General features: G+C 35.5%; 3 protein-coding genes across 3 annotated transcripts; 2 read left to right on the forward strand and 1 right to left on the reverse strand.

Annotated features, from left to right (window-relative positions):
• Positions 1-560: 560 nt before the first annotated feature.
• On the reverse strand, positions 561-6,565 carry LOC126810804 (zinc finger protein 260). The gene is made up of 2 exons (XM_050536087.2): positions 6,403-6,565; positions 561-4,950 (listed from the first exon to the last, which is right to left on the reverse strand). Exons 1-2 carry the CDS (start codon positions 6,403-6,405, stop codon positions 2,830-2,832), a joined length of 2,124 nt encoding a protein of 707 aa, XP_050392044.1. The 5' UTR covers positions 6,406-6,565; the 3' UTR covers positions 561-2,829.
• A 1,245-nt stretch (positions 6,566-7,810) lies between these two features.
• LOC126810895 (zinc finger protein 260) lies at positions 7,811-11,896 on the forward strand. Its single transcript, XM_050536243.2, has 2 exons — positions 7,811-8,094; positions 9,668-11,896. The coding sequence occupies exons 1-2, from the start codon at positions 8,092-8,094 to the stop codon at positions 11,435-11,437; spliced, it is 1,773 nt and encodes a 590-aa protein (XP_050392200.1). The 5' UTR covers positions 7,811-8,091; the 3' UTR covers positions 11,438-11,896.
• Positions 11,897-16,429: 4,533 nt separating this feature from the next.
• LOC126811021 (zinc finger protein 260) lies at positions 16,430-21,002 on the forward strand. Its single transcript, XM_050536488.2, has 2 exons — positions 16,430-16,541; positions 17,292-21,002. The coding sequence occupies exon 2, from the start codon at positions 17,663-17,665 to the stop codon at positions 19,034-19,036; it is 1,374 nt and encodes a 457-aa protein (XP_050392445.1). The 5' UTR covers positions 16,430-16,541; positions 17,292-17,662; the 3' UTR covers positions 19,037-21,002.
• The last annotated feature ends 824 nt before the right edge of the window (positions 21,003-21,826 follow it).

Here is a 21,826-nt window from a genome sequence, read left to right on the forward strand (position 1 = left end):
ATAATTCCGTTGAAGTTGAAAAGTTATTATATGGGAGGGTGAGAGGGTATATCTCACAATTCAAAAATAGAATTGGCTGTCACTAGATAAGCGACACGAAAAAAATAGAAAAATCCCGTGCATTCCCCCGTTTTTATTCATTCTGTTCTTAATAAAAACATGGTAATGCACAGACTTTTTCTAATTTGTTCGTTATCTTTTATCTACTGACAGCCAATTCTTTTTTAGAATTGTCAGATATCCTCTGATCGTCTCATATAACAACTTTTCATCTTCAACTAAATTATCAGTGAAATGAAATTCGATCGTTTGTCTGTTATTACTCGTTACTTCAGTCAGTTATATAGAAGGACAACTCGTATTTGTCATGTTTGCCGTCACTTCCCGTTTCTTCACATGCTTGTTACACATCTCCCGTAGCAATGATTTCTGTGTTAAAATTATATTTGGGATGTATTTAACGAGCTCTATCACATATTTTATAATGACTGACACCAATACTGTCCTTTTATATTAGGCCATATGAAAAAAAAATATTCTGGTTCCCAGATAATTCTGCATCACTTCAAAAAAATAAAAACAGGCTCATTAGTTACTGCACATACATATTTTATTCTGCTTACAGGAAGTAAATCTATAAAAAAAATTGAATGACTCCATGCGTTCATTTATCAAGTACACTACCCTGATAAATGTTAATGACAATTATAAATGCTACTGGATAATCATACATTCCTATAAACAACAATTTGATCTTTATAGAAGTCATTCAGCCAAGTAGTAATTCTTTGACAAAATAAAAACACAAAAATAAGATTTTTGGTAAGGACTGTCTGACAACCAGAATATATTTTTTGTAGACCTATATATATGTTAAAGTAGCTAAGTCTCTAACTCATTATTATCCAAAGTCTTCGACATTGAAAACAGGAATTATTTGTCAATTTAAATCAACATTGATATTGTGATCTTACTGGGAAATGATGGGCTTCTGATATCCGATATTTCAGACAAAATAAACATTTTAAAATTGGTACACGAATCGTGTACCATAATGCGTTTCAGCGCCACTTGGAACAAGGGACTCGAAGAATGAGGTTAGACGTATTCCACAAGTCATGTCAAACGGTGACGCCATATTCTTATCTGGAGAGCATGTGCAATAAATACTTGCTTGAATATCTGATTAATTTCCGTTAACTAATCTGTGCACATGGATTGAAGCCTGCCCATGGTATTTAATGGATTACCATGATGCCCTTTCTTGTCTTTTACATAGATATAATTTTTACCAATCTTTTATATCCCTTCATCACACATGTAAATAAATATCACATAATAATGCAATTGTCGGCAATATCACCTTGATGGAAGCGGCCATTAAATAAAGCTATTTTACAGACACCGATAATCCGCCTAATCCTACTCGGTATTCACCATGGATCACTGCATTAGTTTAATTGATTTTGATAAATTTTTAGACCGTCAGTTTAATGGTACAAATACGAGAGAGGGGAGGGGAGGGGGGCCTCACGGTGGCTAAGACACTGGTTCGCTAGCCTGGAGGTCGTGTGTTCGATCCCTGCATTGGCCTAGAAAGTTCATCCAGATTTCCCGGCTTGGTTCTCCCTTGTCATTGATGCAGGGCGAGGGCCTGACAAGGACAACTGTCTAGTCGTTCGGATGGTACGAAAAACTGAGGTCCCGTGTACACATTGCCATGCATGTAAAAGATCCCTTGACAATTTAAATTCGATATAAGAGTAGGCCGTAGTGCCGCTGTCCGAGCAAAATTTCCATCATAGCATACTGAATGGCATATGCCCGTTTTCATTAGCCCAGTTCAGAGCAAAACAGTAGGACGTTAAACCCCATTTCATTTCATTTCATGAGCAAGGCGATACAGAAAGAGAAATATGATCGTGCAAAGCAGCCATGCTGATAGCAATCTGTCCGAGCGGTGAATATTGCGCCCAACATATTTATTCTACATTAACATATTTTGAAGCAAACCTTCACCAAGGACACAATTCTTTAGAATACAATTACTGCTTATCACTGAGTGGCATTTCGACTAAGATCCTCTAGTTCAATTACTTAACGCAGTTAAAACAATTTAAATCACAAGGGGCACAAAGGAGTCATATCACATAAATATTAATGTGTCTCTGGCTCCCAGTGGCTGGAGATTACAAATTTTTATAAATCAATTACACATAACAGATCCAAGGTTAGGCAGGTGACGGGCTTAAAACAGGACGATGCAACAGCACACAAACGATGTAACTGAGAAGTTACTTAGATCACCCATTTGAACCTCTAAACTACAAGCCTGGAATCAAACCCATGACTAACATATAGATGATATGCCTTGATGTAATATACAGTTTTAGACCACATGCCCCACCCCACCATAAATTATAGATCAAGGATGTTCATTAAAAGAGAGAGAAATGGCGTTTAGTATCAACTTGACACAAAGTAGCTTTATTAGGAACTAGCATATGGTTCAATTTTATTTCAGTAACTCCATGAACGAACGAACATGAAGGGTTTTTTAGCGATGGGAAGAAACCGGAGGACCCGGAGAAAACCAACGAGGTTGCTCGGATTGGACAGGTGACCCTACTTCTTGCCACGTAGAAGTCGAGAATCGAAGCTGTGCCACATGACAGACCTTGTGACTTCATGTGCACGCGTTAAACCACTAGACCCCCCCCCACCATGTTCATTAAATAACAATAGTTTTTTCTGTATGTCAGTATTGTGGCTTCCTAGTAAATATACTAGAATATACATGTATCCTATATGTAGTAAACAATGAGTCTTTCAAGTTGTACAATGTATTTTCATGTGATTATATAAATCAGCTATGCTAGTAAATGATTCAGCACAAATATCACATTTGCATGCACAAGTGAAGTTGTCTTTTGAGACAGCATCTTCTGGATGGCTGGCCATGTGGGTCTTTAATTCACTGTGTCTATTGAATGATTCACTACAAACATCACATTTATAAGCTTTTTCACCAGTGTGAATTCTGCTGTGTGCTTTGAGATTACTTTCCAAATTAAATGATTTACCACAAACATCACATTTAAATGGTTTGTTTTCTGTAGTTTGTTGTGTAGCATGCTTCAACATGTGTTGGGATAGAGAATTAACATGACGAAATGATTTATTACAAATACCACAATCAAAACAATCACGTTCTTTGTCTTTGGTATGGGTTTTCATGTGGACCCTTAATGCAGAGCCATCGGTAAATGACTTACTACAAACATCACATTTATGTGGCTTCTCTCCTGTGTGGATTTTCATGTGGATCGGTAGATAAGAGACAGAAGTAAACGATTTGCCACAAATATCACATTTATATGGTTTTTCACCAGTATGTGTTCTTAAGTGTTTCTGTAGATTGCTATTCTGAAAAAATAACTGACCACATAGGCCACATTTATATGGTTTGTCTTCAGTGTGAGTTCTGATATGAATCTGTAAAGTATTTTTTCGTCTGAATGATTTACCACAAACATCACATTTATATGGCTTCTCTCCTGTATGAATTGTCATGTGTGTCTGTAGATAACTGCTATGATTACACGAATAACCACAGACCTCACATTTATATGGTTTTGTTCCGGTGTGGATTTTCATGTGTCTAGGTAGACTAGACATAGAACTGAATGATTTTCCACAAACATCGCATTCATAAGGTCTTCCTCCAGTATGTGTTTTCATGTGTCTTTTCAGATAACAAGTACGAATAAATGATTTACCACAAACACCACATTCATAGGGTTTATCTCCAGTATGAATTCTTCCATGATCAATTAGATGACGCCTTTCATTAAATGATTTATCACAGACATCACATTTAAATGGCTTCTCTCCAGTATGAAGTGTCATGTGGGCTTGCAAACTGTGCTTCACAGTAAATGATTTACCACAAACATCACATTCATGTGGTTTTTCTCCTGTATGAGTTTTGATGTGGGTCCGTAAATTGAAACTAGATCTAAATGATTTACTACAAATATCACATTTGTAACACCTTTCTTCTGTGTGTGTCTTCTTGTGTATTGTCAAAGTTCCATTTAGGGTAAACGTTTTACCACAAACATCACATTTAAAAGGCTTCTCCCCGCTATGTATCTTCTTGTGTGTCCTTAGAGTGCCACGCAGAGTAAATGACTTACCACAAACATCACATTTATGAGGAGTCTCTCCAGTACATGTATGTATCTTCATGTGTTTGTGTAGGCTGCTATTCTGAGTGAATAATCTACCACAAACATCACATTTGTAAGGTTTTGCCCCAGTATGAATTCTGATGTGCATTTCTAGACCTTGTTTTACTGTAAATGTCTTCTCACAAAGATCACATTTAAAGGGTTTTTGTCCGGTATGAATTGTCATGTGGGTCTGTAGATTAAGATATGATTTAAATAATTTATCACAAACATCACATTTATATGTTTTTCCTCCTGGTTGAGGTTCAATTTGTGATCCTACATGTACATTACTATCACAGTTTGTTTTGTCAACTTTAACATGTGTTTTACAATGTTCCTCTAAATCAGCGTAAGATTTAAATATTTCATTACAATCATCACATTTGTATGGTTTTTCACATGTTTGAGGTTCAGTTTGTGCATCTTCATTGCTATCAATATCATCATTATTTTTGTCATCTTTAACATGTATTTTACAATGTTCTTCTAAATCATTATAAGATTTAAATTTTTGGTCACACAAATTACATATATAACATTTTGTCAAGTTTGTGTCTTCTCCTTCAAAATGAACTTGGTAATCTCTATCTAAGGCAATATCATCAGTTTTCTCTTCTTTTACATGAATTTTATTGTGTTTTTCTAAATCATCATATTGTTGAAAAATCTCATCACATACAATGCACTGATGAAATGTTTTAACATCATTAGTTTCCTGGAATATATAAAGTTATAACATCATTGGTTTCCTGTAATATTTAAAGTTAAAACATCATTAGTTTCCTGTAATATATAAAAGTTATAACATTATTAGTTTCCTGTAATATATAAAAGCCATAACATCATTAGTTTCCTGTAATATGTAAAAGTTATAACTTTATTAGTTTCCTGTAATATATAAATACTAAAACATCATTAGTTTCCTGTAATATATAAAAGTTAAAACATCATTAGTTTCCTGTAATATATGAAAGTTATAACATTATTAGTTTCCTGTAATATATAAAAGTTATAACATTATCAGTTTCCTGTAATATATAAAATCAAAACAGAACACAGTTTGCCATTTTTAAATCTTACCATGTGTTCACATAAGAATTTATACATATAGGCAACATTATTGAGTGAGACATCTTTTATTGAATACTTTCAAATATTAATTCCCAACCATTCTGCAATCTTTTGGGAGGGTTGAATAGTTGAATCACAGGAATAGCGGGCCAAAATCAATATTTCATATTGTATAAGATAAGTTTATTTTTCCTAACCATAACCCTAAACAGAACCCTAACAATCAAATACAGAGATTTTCGTTACTTCCTAGTGGTATTTTCATATTGCAGCTTAAAGGAGCTAAGTTGTTAATATTTGGGACCTAGAAATTGACACATTTGGGTCACAAAGCATACAATAATGTAATATTAATGTATATAAATTGATTAACATTCAATCGTTTCTGTTTTTACTGTAATTTCTAATCAGTTAGGTTCGGCAAAATACGGCAGTATTCTCAATCGAATTCCAATCTCTGGCGTCTGGTTATTCCAGTCTATGCCGATAGTATTTATTGGGCATGCTCTCCAGATAAGAATATAGCGTCACCGTTTGACATGACTTGTGGAATATGCCTAGCCTTGTTTTTCGAGTCCCTTATTACAAATAGCGCTGAAACACATTATGGTACACGATTCATGTACCAATTGTAAAATGTTTATTTTGTCTTAAACATTGGATATCAAAAGGGCATCTTTTCCTGGTAAGATCACAACATCAATGTTGATTTAAACCGACAAATAAATCTTGTTTTCAAAGTCGAAGATTTTGGATGATATTGAGGTAGACACTTAGCTACTTTAATAAGGATGGACAAGAACTGTCAGAATACAAACTTGTTTGAATTAATAGCATCACCAATGCTTTTCACTGATCTTTAGCAGCTTCAGAATATTCATATATACATTGTTGACTTCTTTAAATTAATTCCCATACTGTAAAACAATCAAAGTAGCTGTAAATCAGTGAAAATATCGGTGATGCATTTTAATCGAACAAGGAACTACAGCTACTCTATCCTACAATATCATATAATTAATACGTAAGAGCAGAAGTTACGTGTTGGAGGACATAAAACACAAAATGTCATTGTTTTATTATGTTTATCACTCACCATAATTTTCTTTTATTGTTGTTGTTGACCTTGACACACAGTGAGATACGACTCGCGATTCGTTCTACAAGAAATTAGCTACTTTACTGTACTGTGCCATGCACACTAGTCTATTAATTTGTATGATCATTTTAAACGCAACAACGAGAGAAAAGAATTTCGTTTCTTCATTATCATAATATTATACGATCGATAACATCCGGTGATGAAAGCGATAGTTGTAAATTGAGTACAGACGCAGATCAATTCGACCCGAGTACTTCATAATGGTATCCAGAAAACACAGACTAAAGACCACTCGGACTAAGACCAGTCGGACGATAAAGGGGACCAGTCGGAGCAAAACAGATGTCACTCAGACCATGACTATGGCCCCTGGTTTAATGAAAAATTAATTAGTGTGTTTGTTTTAATATGACTACTCGGACCAATAATAAAGTGTTGTTTTAATAAATTGATAATTGCTATGTATTTACCCGTGGTATTTTTTCATCGGGAAGCACATCAAAGAAAATCGGTTTAAAACAACGATAACTGAGTAGTGATCACTACTCAGTTATCGTTGTTTTAACTAGTGGGCTTTTGGTTTGGTCCGATTAGTCTTTTTGGTTGGTCCGAGTGGTCCCTCATTTGGTCCGACTGGTCCTTTGGTTGGTCCGACTAGTCTTGACCCGAGTGGTCTTTATTCCGATTGGTCTGGATACCCATTGACTACGATCTTCATGGATTGAAACTTATAGGCGTAGCATGATTTACCCAATCCCACACAAATCCACCATGTTTCAACTCATATAGAGTATTGCCTTATAAATTTAAATAACGATGGAGTTGGGTAAATCGTGTCACCCATTTATAGGCCTAGATGATAACGTAAGGATAAACTGAAACGAATAAGCCATGCAGAATATTGGTCCGAGTGGTCTTCTGCTTTGGTCCCATACTGATCAGCAGTGAATTTTCGCTAGGCCGCTAGAATCACTGATAAGGATGACATCGATGCGACTTAATGAGTTTTTTCTTCCGTCAAATTAAATTCTAAAACATTTTTTTCATTTATTAGAAAGATAAATAAAGACGTTTGAATTGTTTGTAGGTAAAAATCATTTCCTATTTAGTGTAAATGGGTATTAAAATAAGTAAAATTCACAATTTAGCCCGAATCAGTAACGTCTTATGTAAACAATGCACGCGCTATTGAGCCAATGATTGACGCCGCGTGATGTGACGTCACGTGTCGAAACAGTCATCTGTAACAGAGATATTAAAAGATCTCTGTGAAACAGATTGCTTTTTGTCTGCGATATCACCTCGGTGGAAGCGGACGTAAAATACAACTAACTAACAACAACAACAACAACAACAACAACAACAACAACAACAACACCAGATTGCTTTGGTCCATGTAGTATTCTGTCTTGCGTGTGTGCGTAAATTATAGCGATCACATATATTGTGAATTACTAAGGATGGATAGCTCCACGCCTTTACGTAATTTACAACCATTGGCACCGGAAATGATCTGATAATAAAGAACCTAAACTGGCTGTAGTTTTTCAAATTATCATAATTTACCAATTATCTGTATAATTTAAAGGTTTGGTGAATTAATGAACTGAGTAATCATTTCGTGGAATTTCACAGATCAACTGTAATTTATACAAACAGTAATTTTTGTTTGGTACACAAAAAATGGTGAGTGGGTAAACAAAGGTTACACACTGTAAGCCTACGTCTGTTGGCTACGAATACGGGACAACTTGTCCTCGAAAAGTTTGGTTAAGTCAGTCACAAATGTCAAAATGTGTTGGTTGAGTGGTCCACACTGTATTGGTTATATGTTATTGGTTTTGTCGCCGTAATCATAGTTTTTGATAGGATTTTAATTCGGAGTGTTATAAAGTACATTTATTTGATTTTAAGTTCATCATATATACCCATAGTTTGTTATATGTTTATAATCTTGTGCTGTAAGTACATTTGCTTGTTAATTCATTGTTTATGGAAGGATGCATTTGTCTTGATTATAAGTGTTTAATAAGGAACAAAAAACAAAATACCAGTAACACAATTTTTTTCACTATAAAAAACCTCATCAAAATTTATTTACAAACACAAATTCATTAACGAATTTATCAAAACAAATTCATTAACAAAGAATATTTAAATTCTGAATGAACAAGCAACAAAATTCATTAAAGATACATTATGGGAGATTAGATAACGAGTTGACAGTTCTCACTATAATAGTTAAAAACAGATAATGTAAAAGCAATTTGCTGAAAATTTCATTCAAATTGATCCACTATGAACCGAGAACTAAGCAATTGAAATTTCGGCCTAGCCTCTATCATCATTACTAAAGTCAGTACGATAAACAGCATAGTTTCGATTATCCATTTAATCGTTAAATCGTGAAGGAAATTTATGCAGTAAATCGGCTTATAATCCACTAAAGGTCAAATGCTAGCAATGCCATCTAGAGTTGATTATGGTCTGGATAAGTTAATTAATGTCTAATTAATAATTTAGATAACATTTCAGGCCTAAAGAAAGACCTACAATAGACAGATTTAGCTCTTGCATAATGTATGTTTAACTAACAAAAAATGAATTAATAAAGTCAAAACCATTTCAGTCACTGAGAGAGACTACTTCTTTCAATTGACCTGAAACAATTTTTCCCCCAGTTTATATAATTCCCATATTTTAAAAATTTTGCTTTGGATTATTTTCACTTTAATTTATTTTCGGTTTAATTTATTTTCCAAAACAAATCTACATGTATATTGTAGCTCAGCTTATTTAGATTCAATGTAAAGTAATTGTAAAAGTAGATATAAAATAGCAGCTTTAGGATTTATTCATCTACTTTATTACAAAAACATCGGTCAGATCAGAACAATAGAATGTTAAACCCCATTTCATTTCATTTACGAAAACATCGGTGATCAATCAATCAAGCTTGTTTACTATTTGATAAAAACCTCCAAAACATCTGATAATCAGTAAAACTAATTTATTCCATACAATTGATGTGTGTAAGAGTCAACTATTAGTTGTGGACGACATTACCAATTATAACTTTGATATAATAAAGAATGCTGTAACTTTATATATTATGGCCAAACTAATGATGTAATAACTTTTATATAATCCAGGAAACTAATGTTATAACTTTTTTTATATTCCAGGAAACTAATGATGTTATAACTTTTATATATATATTATAGGAAACTAATGATGTTATACTTTTTATATATTCCAGGAAACTAATGATGTTAAAACATTTCACCAATGTGTTGTATGTGATGAGATGTTTCAGCAATATGATGATTTAGAAAAACACAATAAAATTCATGTAAAAGAAGAGAAAACTGATGATATTGCCTTAGATAGAGATTACCAAGTTCATTTTGAAGGAGAAGACACAAACTTGACAAAATGTTATATATGTAATTTGTGTGACCAAAAATTTAAATCTTATAATGATTTAGAAGAACATTGTAAAATACATGTTAAAGATGACAAAAATAATGATGATATTGATAGCAATGAAGATGCACAAACTGAACCTCAAACATGTGAAAAACCATACAAATGTGATGATTGTAATGAAATATTTAAATCTTACGCTGATTTAGAGGAACATTGTAAAACACATGTTAAAGTTGACAAAACAAACTGTGATAGTAATGTACATGTAGGTTCACAAATTGAACCTCAATCAGGAGATAAACCATATAAATGTGATGTTTGTGGTAAATTATTTAAATCATATCTTAGTCTCCCAACCCACATGACAATTCATACCGGACAAAAACCCTTTAAATGTGATCTTTGTGAGAAGACATTTACAGTAAAACAAGGTCTAGAAAAGCACATGAGAATTCATACTGGAGCAAAGCCTTACAAATGTGATGTTTGTGGTAGATCTTTTGCTCAGAATAGTAGTCTGCGTGAGCATATGAAAACACATAGTGGGGAGAAGCCTCATAAGTGCAACATTTGTGGTAGGTCATTTACTCTGAAAAGCACCCTAAGAAAGCATTTGAAAACACATAGTGGGGAGAAACCTTATAAATGTGATATTTGTGATAGATTATTTACTCAGAGCTACTCTCTGAAAACACACATGAAAACACACACTAAAGACAAATGTTTCAAATGTTATGTTTGTAGTAAATTATTCAGATCAAGTTATGATCTCAAGACTCACATGAAAATTCATACTGGAGATATACCACATGAATGTGATGTTTGTGGTAAATCATTTCATTTAAAACACAATCTCCAATCCCACATGAGAACTCATACAGGCGAGAAACCTTTTAAATGTGATGTTTGTGATAAATCATTTAATGGAAGACAGACTCTAATTGAGCACAGTCGAATCCATACTGGAGAAAAACCCTATGAATGTGGCGAATGTGGTCAGTCTTTTATTCGTACTTGTAATCTAAAAAGACACATGAGGATTCACACTGGAGAAAAATCCCTTGAATGTGGTTTTTGTGGTAAAACATTTAGTTCCAATTCTTATTTAAAGATACACAGTAGAATCCATACTGGTGAGAAATGCCACAAGTGTGATGTTTGTGGTAAATCATATACAGACAGTTCTGCTTTTACCAAACACAAGAAAACTCATACAGGAGAAAATGTTTATAATTGTGATTTTTGTAATAGATTGTTTCGCCACAGTAAAACTCTTTCTCAACATATGCTGAAGCATGCTACACAACATACTACAAAAGATAAACCTTATAAATGTGATGTTTGTGGTAAATCATTTAATTTGGAAAGTAATCTGAAGGCACACAGCAGAGTTCATACTGGTGAAAAAGCTTATAAATGTGATGTTTGTAGTGAGTCATTTAATAGACACAGTGAATTAAAGACCCACATGATCAGCCATCCAAAAGAAGTCGTAACAAAAGACAATATTTCTTGTGTATGCAAGTGTGATAGTTGTGGTGAATTATTTACAAACATAGCTGATTTTTATAATCACATGAAAATACATTGTACTACTTGAGATACCGGCTGTACATATAGTCACCTAAGATATACTGGCTGTACAGGAAGTCAACAAAGATGAGGAATACACACAATGGTGTGTGATGGTGGTGTGATTATGTACACTCTGTAATAAATAAATATGTTGTATAATGTATGTTATGTTTGCTGAGCCATACATTTCAAATAAATGCCACTAGTTTGTTACTAGCATTTCTTCATGTTGTGACTAGATTTGAGAGAGGTTAAAAGAACCGAATAGAGAGCTGAGAAATAAAAAAAGAGGTGTCATAGGTACGTGTATATTGGCTTATCAAATACCACTTTAATTGGCAATGGTCACATTTAAATGGAACATTTTTGCAAAAGATAGTATGGGATTAACCCCATTGTTTAGGGCTTTCTGTAATAAATAAATATGTTGTATAATGTATGTTATGTTTAATTTTTTTGAGCCATAAATTCAAAATAAATGCCACTAGTTTGTTACTAACATTTCTTCATGTTGTGGCTAGAATTTTGAGAGGGGGAGAGAACAGAAACAGGGAGAGGGAGCGAGAGACAGGAGGGAGAGACAGGAGGGGGGGGACAAGAGACAGGAGGGGGAGAGGAGAGACAGGAGGGGGAGAGAACAAGAGACAGGAGGGGAAGAGAAGGAGAGACAGGAGGGAGAGAGAACAAGAGACAAGAGGGGAAGAGAAGGAGAGACAGGAGGGAGAGAGAACGAGAGACAAGAGGGGAAGAGAAGGAGAGACAGGAGGGAGAGAGAAGGAGAGACAGGAGGGAGAGAGAAGAGAGAGACAGGAGGGGGGGGAAACGAGAGACAGGAGGGGGAAAGGAGAGACAGGAGGGGGAGAGAACAAGAGACAGGAGGGGAAGAGGAGAGACAGGAGGGAGAGAGAACGAGAGACAGGAGGGGAAGAGAAGTAGAGACAGGAGGGAGAGAGAAGGAGAGACAGGAGGGAGAGAGAAGGAGAGACAGGAGAGGAAGAGAATGAGAGACAGAAGAGAGACAGAAGAGAGAGACAGGAGGGGGGGAAACGAGAGACAGGAGGGGGAAAGGAGAGACAGGAGGGCGAGAGAACAAGAGACAGGAGGGGAATAGAAGGAGAGACAGGAGGGAGAGAGAACGAGAGACAAGAGGGGAAGAGAAGGAGAGACAGGAGGGAGAGAGAAGGAGAGATAGGAGGGAGAGAGAAGGAGAGACAGGAGGGGGAGAGAAGAGAGACAGGAGAGGAAGAGAATGAGAGACAGGGAGAGAGATGAGAGATAAAGAAAGAGGTATCATAGGTACATGTATACCAACCTTTCAAATCCCTCTTGACAATGATGACATTTAAATGCAACATTATTGCAAAAGATAGTATGGGATTAACATGGGATTAACCCCATTTTTTAGGGCTATCTCACTGATGTTCGGGTGTTGTCTTAAAATGAAATGAAATGAAATGGGGTTTAACGTCCTACTGTTCTGCTCCTAACCTGGGCTAATGAAGATGGGCATACGCCATACGTTGTGCTATGAGGGAAATTTTGACCGGGCAGCGGCGCTACGGCTTACTCTTATATCGAATTCCAACTGCCAAGGGATCTTTTACGTGCACGCCAATGTGTACACGGGACCTTGGTTTTTCATCTCATCCGAATGACTAGACAGCTGTGCTTGTCAGGCCCTCCATCCTGCATCACTGACAAGGGGAAACCACACTGGAAAATCTGAATGAACTTCCTCGGCCAATGCAGGGATCGAACATGCGACCTCCAGGCTAGCGAGCCAGTGTCTTACCCACTTAGCCACATGATCCCCCTGTTGTCTTAAAGATAATATACCCACACACATGAATATGACATAAAGTGTGGTATGAGGGAAATGATTTATACAGGTAATTATTTTACAGTCTTAATATGGGTCAGGGATAGGCAATACTCACTTGATAGAGCAGCAAAGACAGGGACATGTTGATAAATCTGTGTAGCTGCTGAATCAAAATTTATGTAAGGGGCATTAGACCAAAAATTTCATGAATTAAAACAGCTAAATTGCTAATATTTGGGACCTAGAAATTGACACAAATGGGTCACAATGGATATAATAATTTAATATGAATGTATATAATCTGATTTACATTCAATCGTTTCCGTTTTTACTCTGATTTCAAATCAGTTATGTTTGGCGAAATTTGCCAGAAATCTGAATCGAATGGCAATCTCTAGCATCTGGTTATTCCAGTCTACAATGAAATGAAATGAAATGGGGTTTAACGTCCTACTGTTCTGCTCCTATGCTGGGCTAATGAAGACGGGCATACGCCATACAGTGTGGTATGAGGAAAATTTTGCCCGGGCAGCGGCACTATCGCCTACTCTTATATCGAATTCCAACTGCCAAGGGATCTTTTACGTGCATTCTAATGTTCCAGTCTACACCGATAGTATTTATTGCGCATGCTCTCCAGATAAGAATATGTCATCACCGTTTGACATGACTTGTGGAATATGTCTAGCCTCCTTCTTCATAGAGCTGAAACACATTATGGTACACGATTCGTGTACCAATGGTAAAATGTTTATTTTGTCTTAAATATATTGGATATCAGAAGTCCATCTTTTCCCGGTAAGATCACAACATGAATGTTGATTTAAATTGACAAATAATTTGTGTTTTCAATGTCGAAGATTTTGGATGATATTGAGTTAAAGAATTGACTACTTTAAATACCCACTTTATTCTGCCACAGGGGGGTTGGACGTTAAACCCCATTTCTCTCTCTTTCTCTCTCTTATTCTGCCACTGTCTGTACTCCTGAACAGCGGGGACAACCCGAATTATTGATCCATTTCAATCAAAGTTGATGTTATCATCTTACCATGAAAATATGGAATCCTAATATCCAAGATTTAAGACACAATGACGGTTGAGTTGGAATGGCCGCTCTGTGTACGTAAATAGTGTTAAAAGATGTAATATCAAGGTTGTGGACCCTCTAGAGGTCACAATTTTGATCTGATTTTAATGAAACTTAAAACACGTGTTTATGTTCCAAACATGTTTATGCATATCAGAGTGTAATTTCCTGGACTATGGCCCCCTAACATGATTTTAGCTTGTAGACCCTCTATAGGGTATATATAATCACTGTTACATCCTGATGATGATTGAGTTCAAATTTCGTAAAAATCAGACCGAAACTGCCCGAGAAAATAGCCGCTTCTTGAATACAAATAGTGTAAAAGTATGTAATACCAAGATTGTGGACCCGCTAGAGGTCACAATTTTTGTCCGATTTTGATGAAACTTAAAATATATCCCAAAGATTTCAGTTTCTTTCGATAGATTTAGCTTGTGAACCCTTTAGAGGTCAAAATTTTTAACAGATTTTAAAAACGTTTAATCAGTGTTACATCCTAATGATGGTTGAGTTTGAATTCGTGAAAAGCAGACCGAAATTGGCTGACAAAATGGCTGCTCCTTGTACGCAATTAGTGTAAATTATGTAATACCAAGGTTGTGGATCAACTAGAGGTCAGATTTTGATGAAAGTTAAAATATATGTTTATATCCCAGAGATTTCTATTCTTTTTGATATTCGCACATATCAGACCATAACATACTGATTGTATGAAAAAATCGCTTTTTTTTTTTTAGCTTGTTTTCTGTCCATCTCTTGCCAAATGTGGGTGTATCTTGCATGGCAACCGCTTTTTTGAATTTTCTCTGAATTTAATTAAAAATATTTTTCCAGGAATTTGTTGGTAGAGCTGTGGACCTTATAATACATTAAGCTCCATGATTATCGTGCTTACATGGAACAATAGGCCAATCTGATTAAAACACAGATCCTATTTCGTTTTGTTTGTTTTTATAGTTCAAAATTTCATTTTATTGGTCTGTACTACACTAGGATCTGGAAAAGTTGTTATACATAATAGGCATTCAGGATGGCGTGAGGGATTAGCAAATGAAACCATCTGTTACGGCCATGCACGGAACTGTGGTTAAACCACTAGAAACGTCAACGCTGATTAATTAATCAATGTCTGATGTCATAGGGTCAAAAGCTGCTCGTACGACCCCTGACGCAACCTTCCAGTACAACTGATCAGATCTTTATGTAGGCCATTCTTAAGTATAAAAAAAACGAAACAAAATATAAATCTACATATTTTCATCAGATTGCACATAGACATGTTATAACCAGTACGTACTGACAATCATGTGGCAGTATGATCTTTTCGGAAGTCGAATCTGATCTGTGCCCCACTGGAATGGAATCCACACACCAAGTGAGCAAAGGGATTCCCCTCAGCCAAGTGCATGAGTGTGTGGGTGGGGTGAGGGTATATGCGAACTCGAGATACCACAGGATAAAACAATAGAGGCTTCCCAGCACATGAAACATTTATATCCCTGCAACAATCACATGAGTAAACTTAGTGAGATTAAAAAAAAATCGTCAATTTAATACAATTCGAATCGTAGGCCTACAATGTATCTCACTCGATTCATGTAATGTAGGCCTATCTCATTCGTGTTGAATGTTGTGTCATTATCAGACCAGTTTGAGGTAAATATGTATTCTGAGATGATTATCATACTGTTTGTCCTGTTAGTAAATGTGTAATTATGTAAAATTATCATTTGTCTTGTTTGTAAATACATGTATATATCTATTATTTGTCATACTATATCTTTATATACATGTTCATATTGTATGCTGTCCTTAATGGATGTTTTGATATAATAAAATCTTATCTTATCTTATCTTATCCACAACCTAATTTGCAGATTGATTTTGGTGGCATAACTTGAAAATGATTAACTGACAAACATTGGACATGGCACTGGAGTTACTAAATTGAAGTGCATTAAGTCAAGTGCATTAGTAATAATAAATAATAATAATAATATTAATAAAAAAACCAAAAAAAAAACCAAGTGAGTTACTTGGGTTTGTTCGATCCAAATCCAGAGATTAAAATCAGCCACGCGATGAAGGTGTAAATTATTCAAGATGGCTGCCTTTATTGTCCTTTAGAAATCGACCCGGCCTTATTGTTTGTACCATTATTTATTATAGGTTTGGTCCTAAATACCGTGTTTTGATGTTGTACATGTTTCTGGGGTACGTACCGACATTATGATTAATGAAAAGTGATTGTTCTAAACGACATTAATTAAATAAACAATTTAGTATCGGTAAACTGTTATTTTTAACAGACGATTATTATTGTGGACCAAACATGCTATGACATGTTCTTACAGTAAGTGGGAATATCGTGGTTAATTCCCAACTCCTCTTAATATCAATTCGTAAGTGGAATTTTACAGCCGTTGTCAATATTTAGATTTTTGGCTTTGTTTTTCATTCTAAAATTAGAATCATCAGCTTGCAATTTGTACATCATGTATTATGGGTTGTTACAATGGGGATCCGTTACAATGTTAGTTAATTAGCTTTAGAAGCATTATCATTTTCATCCATAAAATCAGTTTAATTGATTTTGAACAGTTATCATAACTAAGATAATCTTTATGATCATTAAAAACCCAAACTAGACAACTTAAATTCAAGTGTTTGTTTTATTCTTTGCATTCCTTCTGATTTAAAGACCATGCACTGATGTACCTTAGGTCTGTCAGTGAATTTTTTTAAATCAGCTATTTACCGGCAAGCTAAATGAAAGATCTTCAAGATCTTCTATAACATTAAAAAAGGTGTCTTTAAAAAATTGGTATTTGAAACTTTTGATGCGTCCAACAGTCATTTACTGTTTATATATATACATGTACCGTAGGCTACTGGTAGACCCTACATGTAATTGTATAAAATTAATTGACTGATATGAGTTAATTTCCATTCATTCTTTTTCAGATTAATGTAAAGTACCCAGTGGCCAACAAAAAACGAATGGGATTAGAAAATTCCCCAATCTCTGTGTAGTTCTCTTTTTTAGAGGTCAGCTTTTCACTGGCAAGAGGTGTCTGACATTGCTGGGAGGCGAAATAGTAATTGGAAATTGTAAATTGTTTTTATACATGTACAATTAATTGCCTACTGGTACTGAAGGATATGATCTCCATTCATGGGATCATAATAAAAGTAAATTGACTAGGACCACACAGTAGAAAAAAAACAAAACAGAACCGCATACAATTTTAAAAACAACAGTAGATTTGCAATATATGAATAACCATTACATTTGACAAACAAAAAAACAGTGATACAAATCAGCCTCCTCAAAAATGTCACAAAGTGGAAATTCCTTTCATCAATGTGTTGTGTGTGAAGAAATGTTTGTGGTTTATACAGAGTTTGTCGAACATTGTAAGCAACATATCAAACTTGAACAAACTGATGACCACAGTGTTGGGTCAAATATGTTTGATGATCTTGGAAATTCCAAGAATCAAACAGCTGCTAGTTTAAATAAATTGGATCACAATAGCAAAGCGCCAGGAAATGGAACAGAAAGACATAATGTTGCCTCTGTTCCTAGTAGTTCTCGAAATCAACTTATTAAGTCGTCAATGGAAACAGATGATAATAGTACTGAAAAACCCGTTGTAGAGTTAGATAACGCTGAGGACAGTAAATCTATCAAAATTCACCCAACTGCTGATGCTGGGGGTAATTTAAAAATAAAGATACCCCCACTAGTGGATGCAAGAGGTAAACCAATGACAATTCCTCCTATAGCCAATTCTGAGGATAATGAAACCATGGAAATTCCACCAATAGCTGAGGTGGATGAATCAGTAAAACATCCAGGAACGTCTACTTCGGAGGCTGATGACATGGATAAAGCATTTGTTTGTGGAGTCTGTAACAAATCATTCATGAAGAAAAATTATCTCAAAGCTCACATGAAAGTACACTCAGGCCAACGGCCATTCAAGTGTCACATCTGTCCTAAAGCTTTCACAGAGAATAGCAATCTACAGAAACACCTGATTATTCATTCAGGGTCACGACCTTTCACCTGTGAACTTTGTGGTAAATCATTCAGTGCTAATAGTACTTTACAGAAACACACTAGAACTCATACGGATGAGAGACCGTATCCTTGCACGGGTTGTGACAAGGCTTTTCGCGATTCTGGGTCATTGTTTAAACACAGTCGCATCCACACCGGTGAAAAACCTTATATCTGTACAATCTGCGATAAAGCGTTCGGCTACAGTTTCAGTCTACAGAAACATATCAAAATGCACAATGGCGAGAAATCATTTCGCTGCGATCTGTGTAGCAAGTCGTTTAGCTGCAGCAGCCATCTTAAAACTCACATCCGCCGACATACTGGAGAGAAACCGTTCAAATGTGACATTTGTGGAAAATGTTTTATACAGAAATGTGGTTTACAGAATCACGAGCGAACACATACCGGGGAAAAACCATACATGTGTGAAATCTGTTACAAGTCATTTAGTCAACAAAGTAATTTAAAAGCTCATATGAACAGATGCAGTGGTGTGATCAAGGCCTCACCAAATACTGGTAGATCTTCCGGTACTCTCCCCCATACCACAGGTTCACTGGGGGATACTGTCCCCAACACCATTGGCTCACATGGGGGTACTGTCCCTCATACCACAGGATCACCGGGGGTACATGATTAAACATCCTCTTTGTTAACTATTCTGTAAATGTTGATGACATGTTGAACTAGAATGAACAAGCACATAATTGCACAAGCACATTATTGAACAATCTCATTCCCTGCCACATTTGTTCAATGAAATGGGAGGGTTGGATGGCCGAATCGTTGTACCATAGGTCTGTATCATTGAGTCAACTGGCGTGGATTCGATTCCCAGTTGTACTGTGACAAGGAGTAGGGTCACCTGTCCAACCTCTGGTTTCCTCTCACTGCTAAAGACCCCTACACGCACGCAAATTATTGAAATAAAATTGAACCAAGTGTTGGTCCCGGAATGACCTTGTTTTGCCAAGTGGACGTTAAACCCCATTTTTCTCTCGCTCTCTCTCTCAATCAAATGGTATATCATGACTCTCCATATCCATACTCCTTGCAGTGTTTCGTTTGATTGGACCTAATGGCACTCAAACACTGCTGTAATGAAAGCAAATTTCTGTTCCAAGTTATGACTGTTACTTCATGACACATGAAATTAGCAGAATATTGCAGAAAAACTAATTGCGTGACAATGTTTACAAACCATATTGCTTGGAGACGAACAATACTTTCCCCGTTTTTAATATCTTAAATCACTGTCCAAAGTAGGGAAGACCCCAGATTAAACACAAGGGCTGTGATGTTGCTGTACTTAGGGGAGATTTGATTGAACGGGAAGAATAGACACACTCCCTGAAAAGCTCAAGTATCAGAAGTCAATCCAGCAATGGCCAGAGAGGGATTTCTCGGGCCATCGCTTCAGGAATATGTAATAGTTTATCAGTGGTAATTAGAATTCATGTTCACCCGAAGCATCACAAGTTAACACCTTGTTACAGTGCAATAAGGGCAAGATTGTGTTGTATGATAGAGACTAGTAATGTCTATACTATGTATTTATTGTGTGTCAACGTGTTACTGTATGATAATAACCTGTCATGTCTGAATATTTATTTGTAATGCTTTGAAAAATGAACTGAAAATATAGTTCACTACATTTTAACAGAACACAATTTTTATGGGAAACGATATCGAAATGTTGTTTTTACAGAATAAAACCAGTGATTGTTTCCTATAACAATTGTGTCCTTATAGAATAAACTAGTGATCGATTCCCATAAAAATTATGTTCTGTTAATGTGTTTCTGAATCGCTAAATTATGCCACTTAAAAGATTATGTACATGTATATTCACTGCATTTGATTTCAAATAAATATAATTGGTTAATCAATCCCAATAGTTTGTCTATAAGCATGGTATTGGTATACATGTAAAATGTAACAGGGAAATTATTATTCAGCAGGACTGTAAAACAAAATAAAATATATACTTTTTTTATATATATATATTAAATAAATTATCATAAAAGGAAAAGATTATTTGAAGGCCATTGTTTGGTTTGCCATTTGTCACGTTGAGATTAAGATTAATGCATAAAAATACTATCTAACAGTAATTGTCTTTTAATCTAACGATTGAACGAATTAGTACAACTCTTTGATTACAGTCTACATACATGTATACATGTACATGTTTTCAGAAATCCACGTATCTTGTTTAAACATACATGATGCAAGAGCTAAATCTGGCTATTGCAGGTCTTTCTTTAGACCTGAAATGTTTGGTAAATTATTAATTAGACATTAATTAACTGATCCAGACCATAATCAACTCTCGATGTTATCGCTAGCCTGCCATATTTACTGGATTAGGATCAGATTTGCTGCTCTATGCTCATTCATGATTAACTCAAGAAATGGATAATCGAGACTATGTATTTTATCTTACCGACTTTAGAAATCATGATCGAGGCTAGGCCCAAAATTCAATTCTCTGTTCAAAGTGGATCAATTTGACTGAAATTTTCAGCAAATTATCTAGTTTTTAACTATTATAGTGAGAACTGCCAGCTCTTTGTCTAATCTCCCATAATGTATCTTTAACTTTTGTTGTTTTTATGTATTAAATACATTTCTTTATAAATGTATGTCTATTATGTAGAAACCTATTAGCACTATACCTAAAATATAAAATTAATTGTATGGTTAAGGACGTGTCATGTTTAAAGAACACATCATTCCTTGTATTATGAACTGAAAGCAGCGCTCCCATATTTACACCTACATACGATTGTTTAATGTCTTTCACATTAAAATGCGTTCATAATTTATATTTATGCTCATTGAATTTTAATGAATACGTTTATACATGTATTTCAATGACAGTCGTTCCCTGTAGTGTTTTCTTATAGTCTTTGTTGTAATTTGATCAGTATCGGTCGGCTTCCACCGTGTTATATACATGTAATATATGAATTTCAAATTGTTTACGACCTGATTATCATACTGTATAACCTGAATCATATTATGGCTTACTGAAATGAAATGAAATGAAATGGGGTTTAACGTCCTACTGTTCTGCTCCTAACCTGGGCTAATGAAGACGGGCATACGCCATACAGTGTGCTATGAGGGAAATTTTGCCCGGACAGCGGCACTACGGCCTACTCTTATATCGAATTCCAACTGCCAAGGGATCTTTTACGTGCACGCCAATGTGTACACGGGACCTCGGTTTTTCGTCCCATCCGAACGACTAGACAGCTTTCCTTGTCAGCCCCTCCGTCCTGCATCACTGACAAGGGAGAACCACGCCGGAAAATCTGGATGAACTTTCTCGGCCAATGCAGGGATCGAACACCCGACCTCCAATTTTTTACTATCAGATTATATCAGGTAGTTGTAAATACAGTTAAGAGGCGACCCCATTTTG

This window comes from Patella vulgata, chromosome 1, assembly GCF_932274485.2.
Source record: "Patella vulgata chromosome 1, xgPatVulg1.2, whole genome shotgun sequence".
In the NCBI taxonomy this organism is placed as follows: domain Eukaryota; kingdom Metazoa; phylum Mollusca; class Gastropoda; family Patellidae; genus Patella; species Patella vulgata.

What these genes read in the sequence shown, in the direction of transcription:
- LOC126811021 (XM_050536488.2), top strand. Translation starts at nt 17,663, where the DNA reads ATGTCACAAAGTGGAAATTCCTTTCATCAATGTGTTGTGTGTGAAGAA.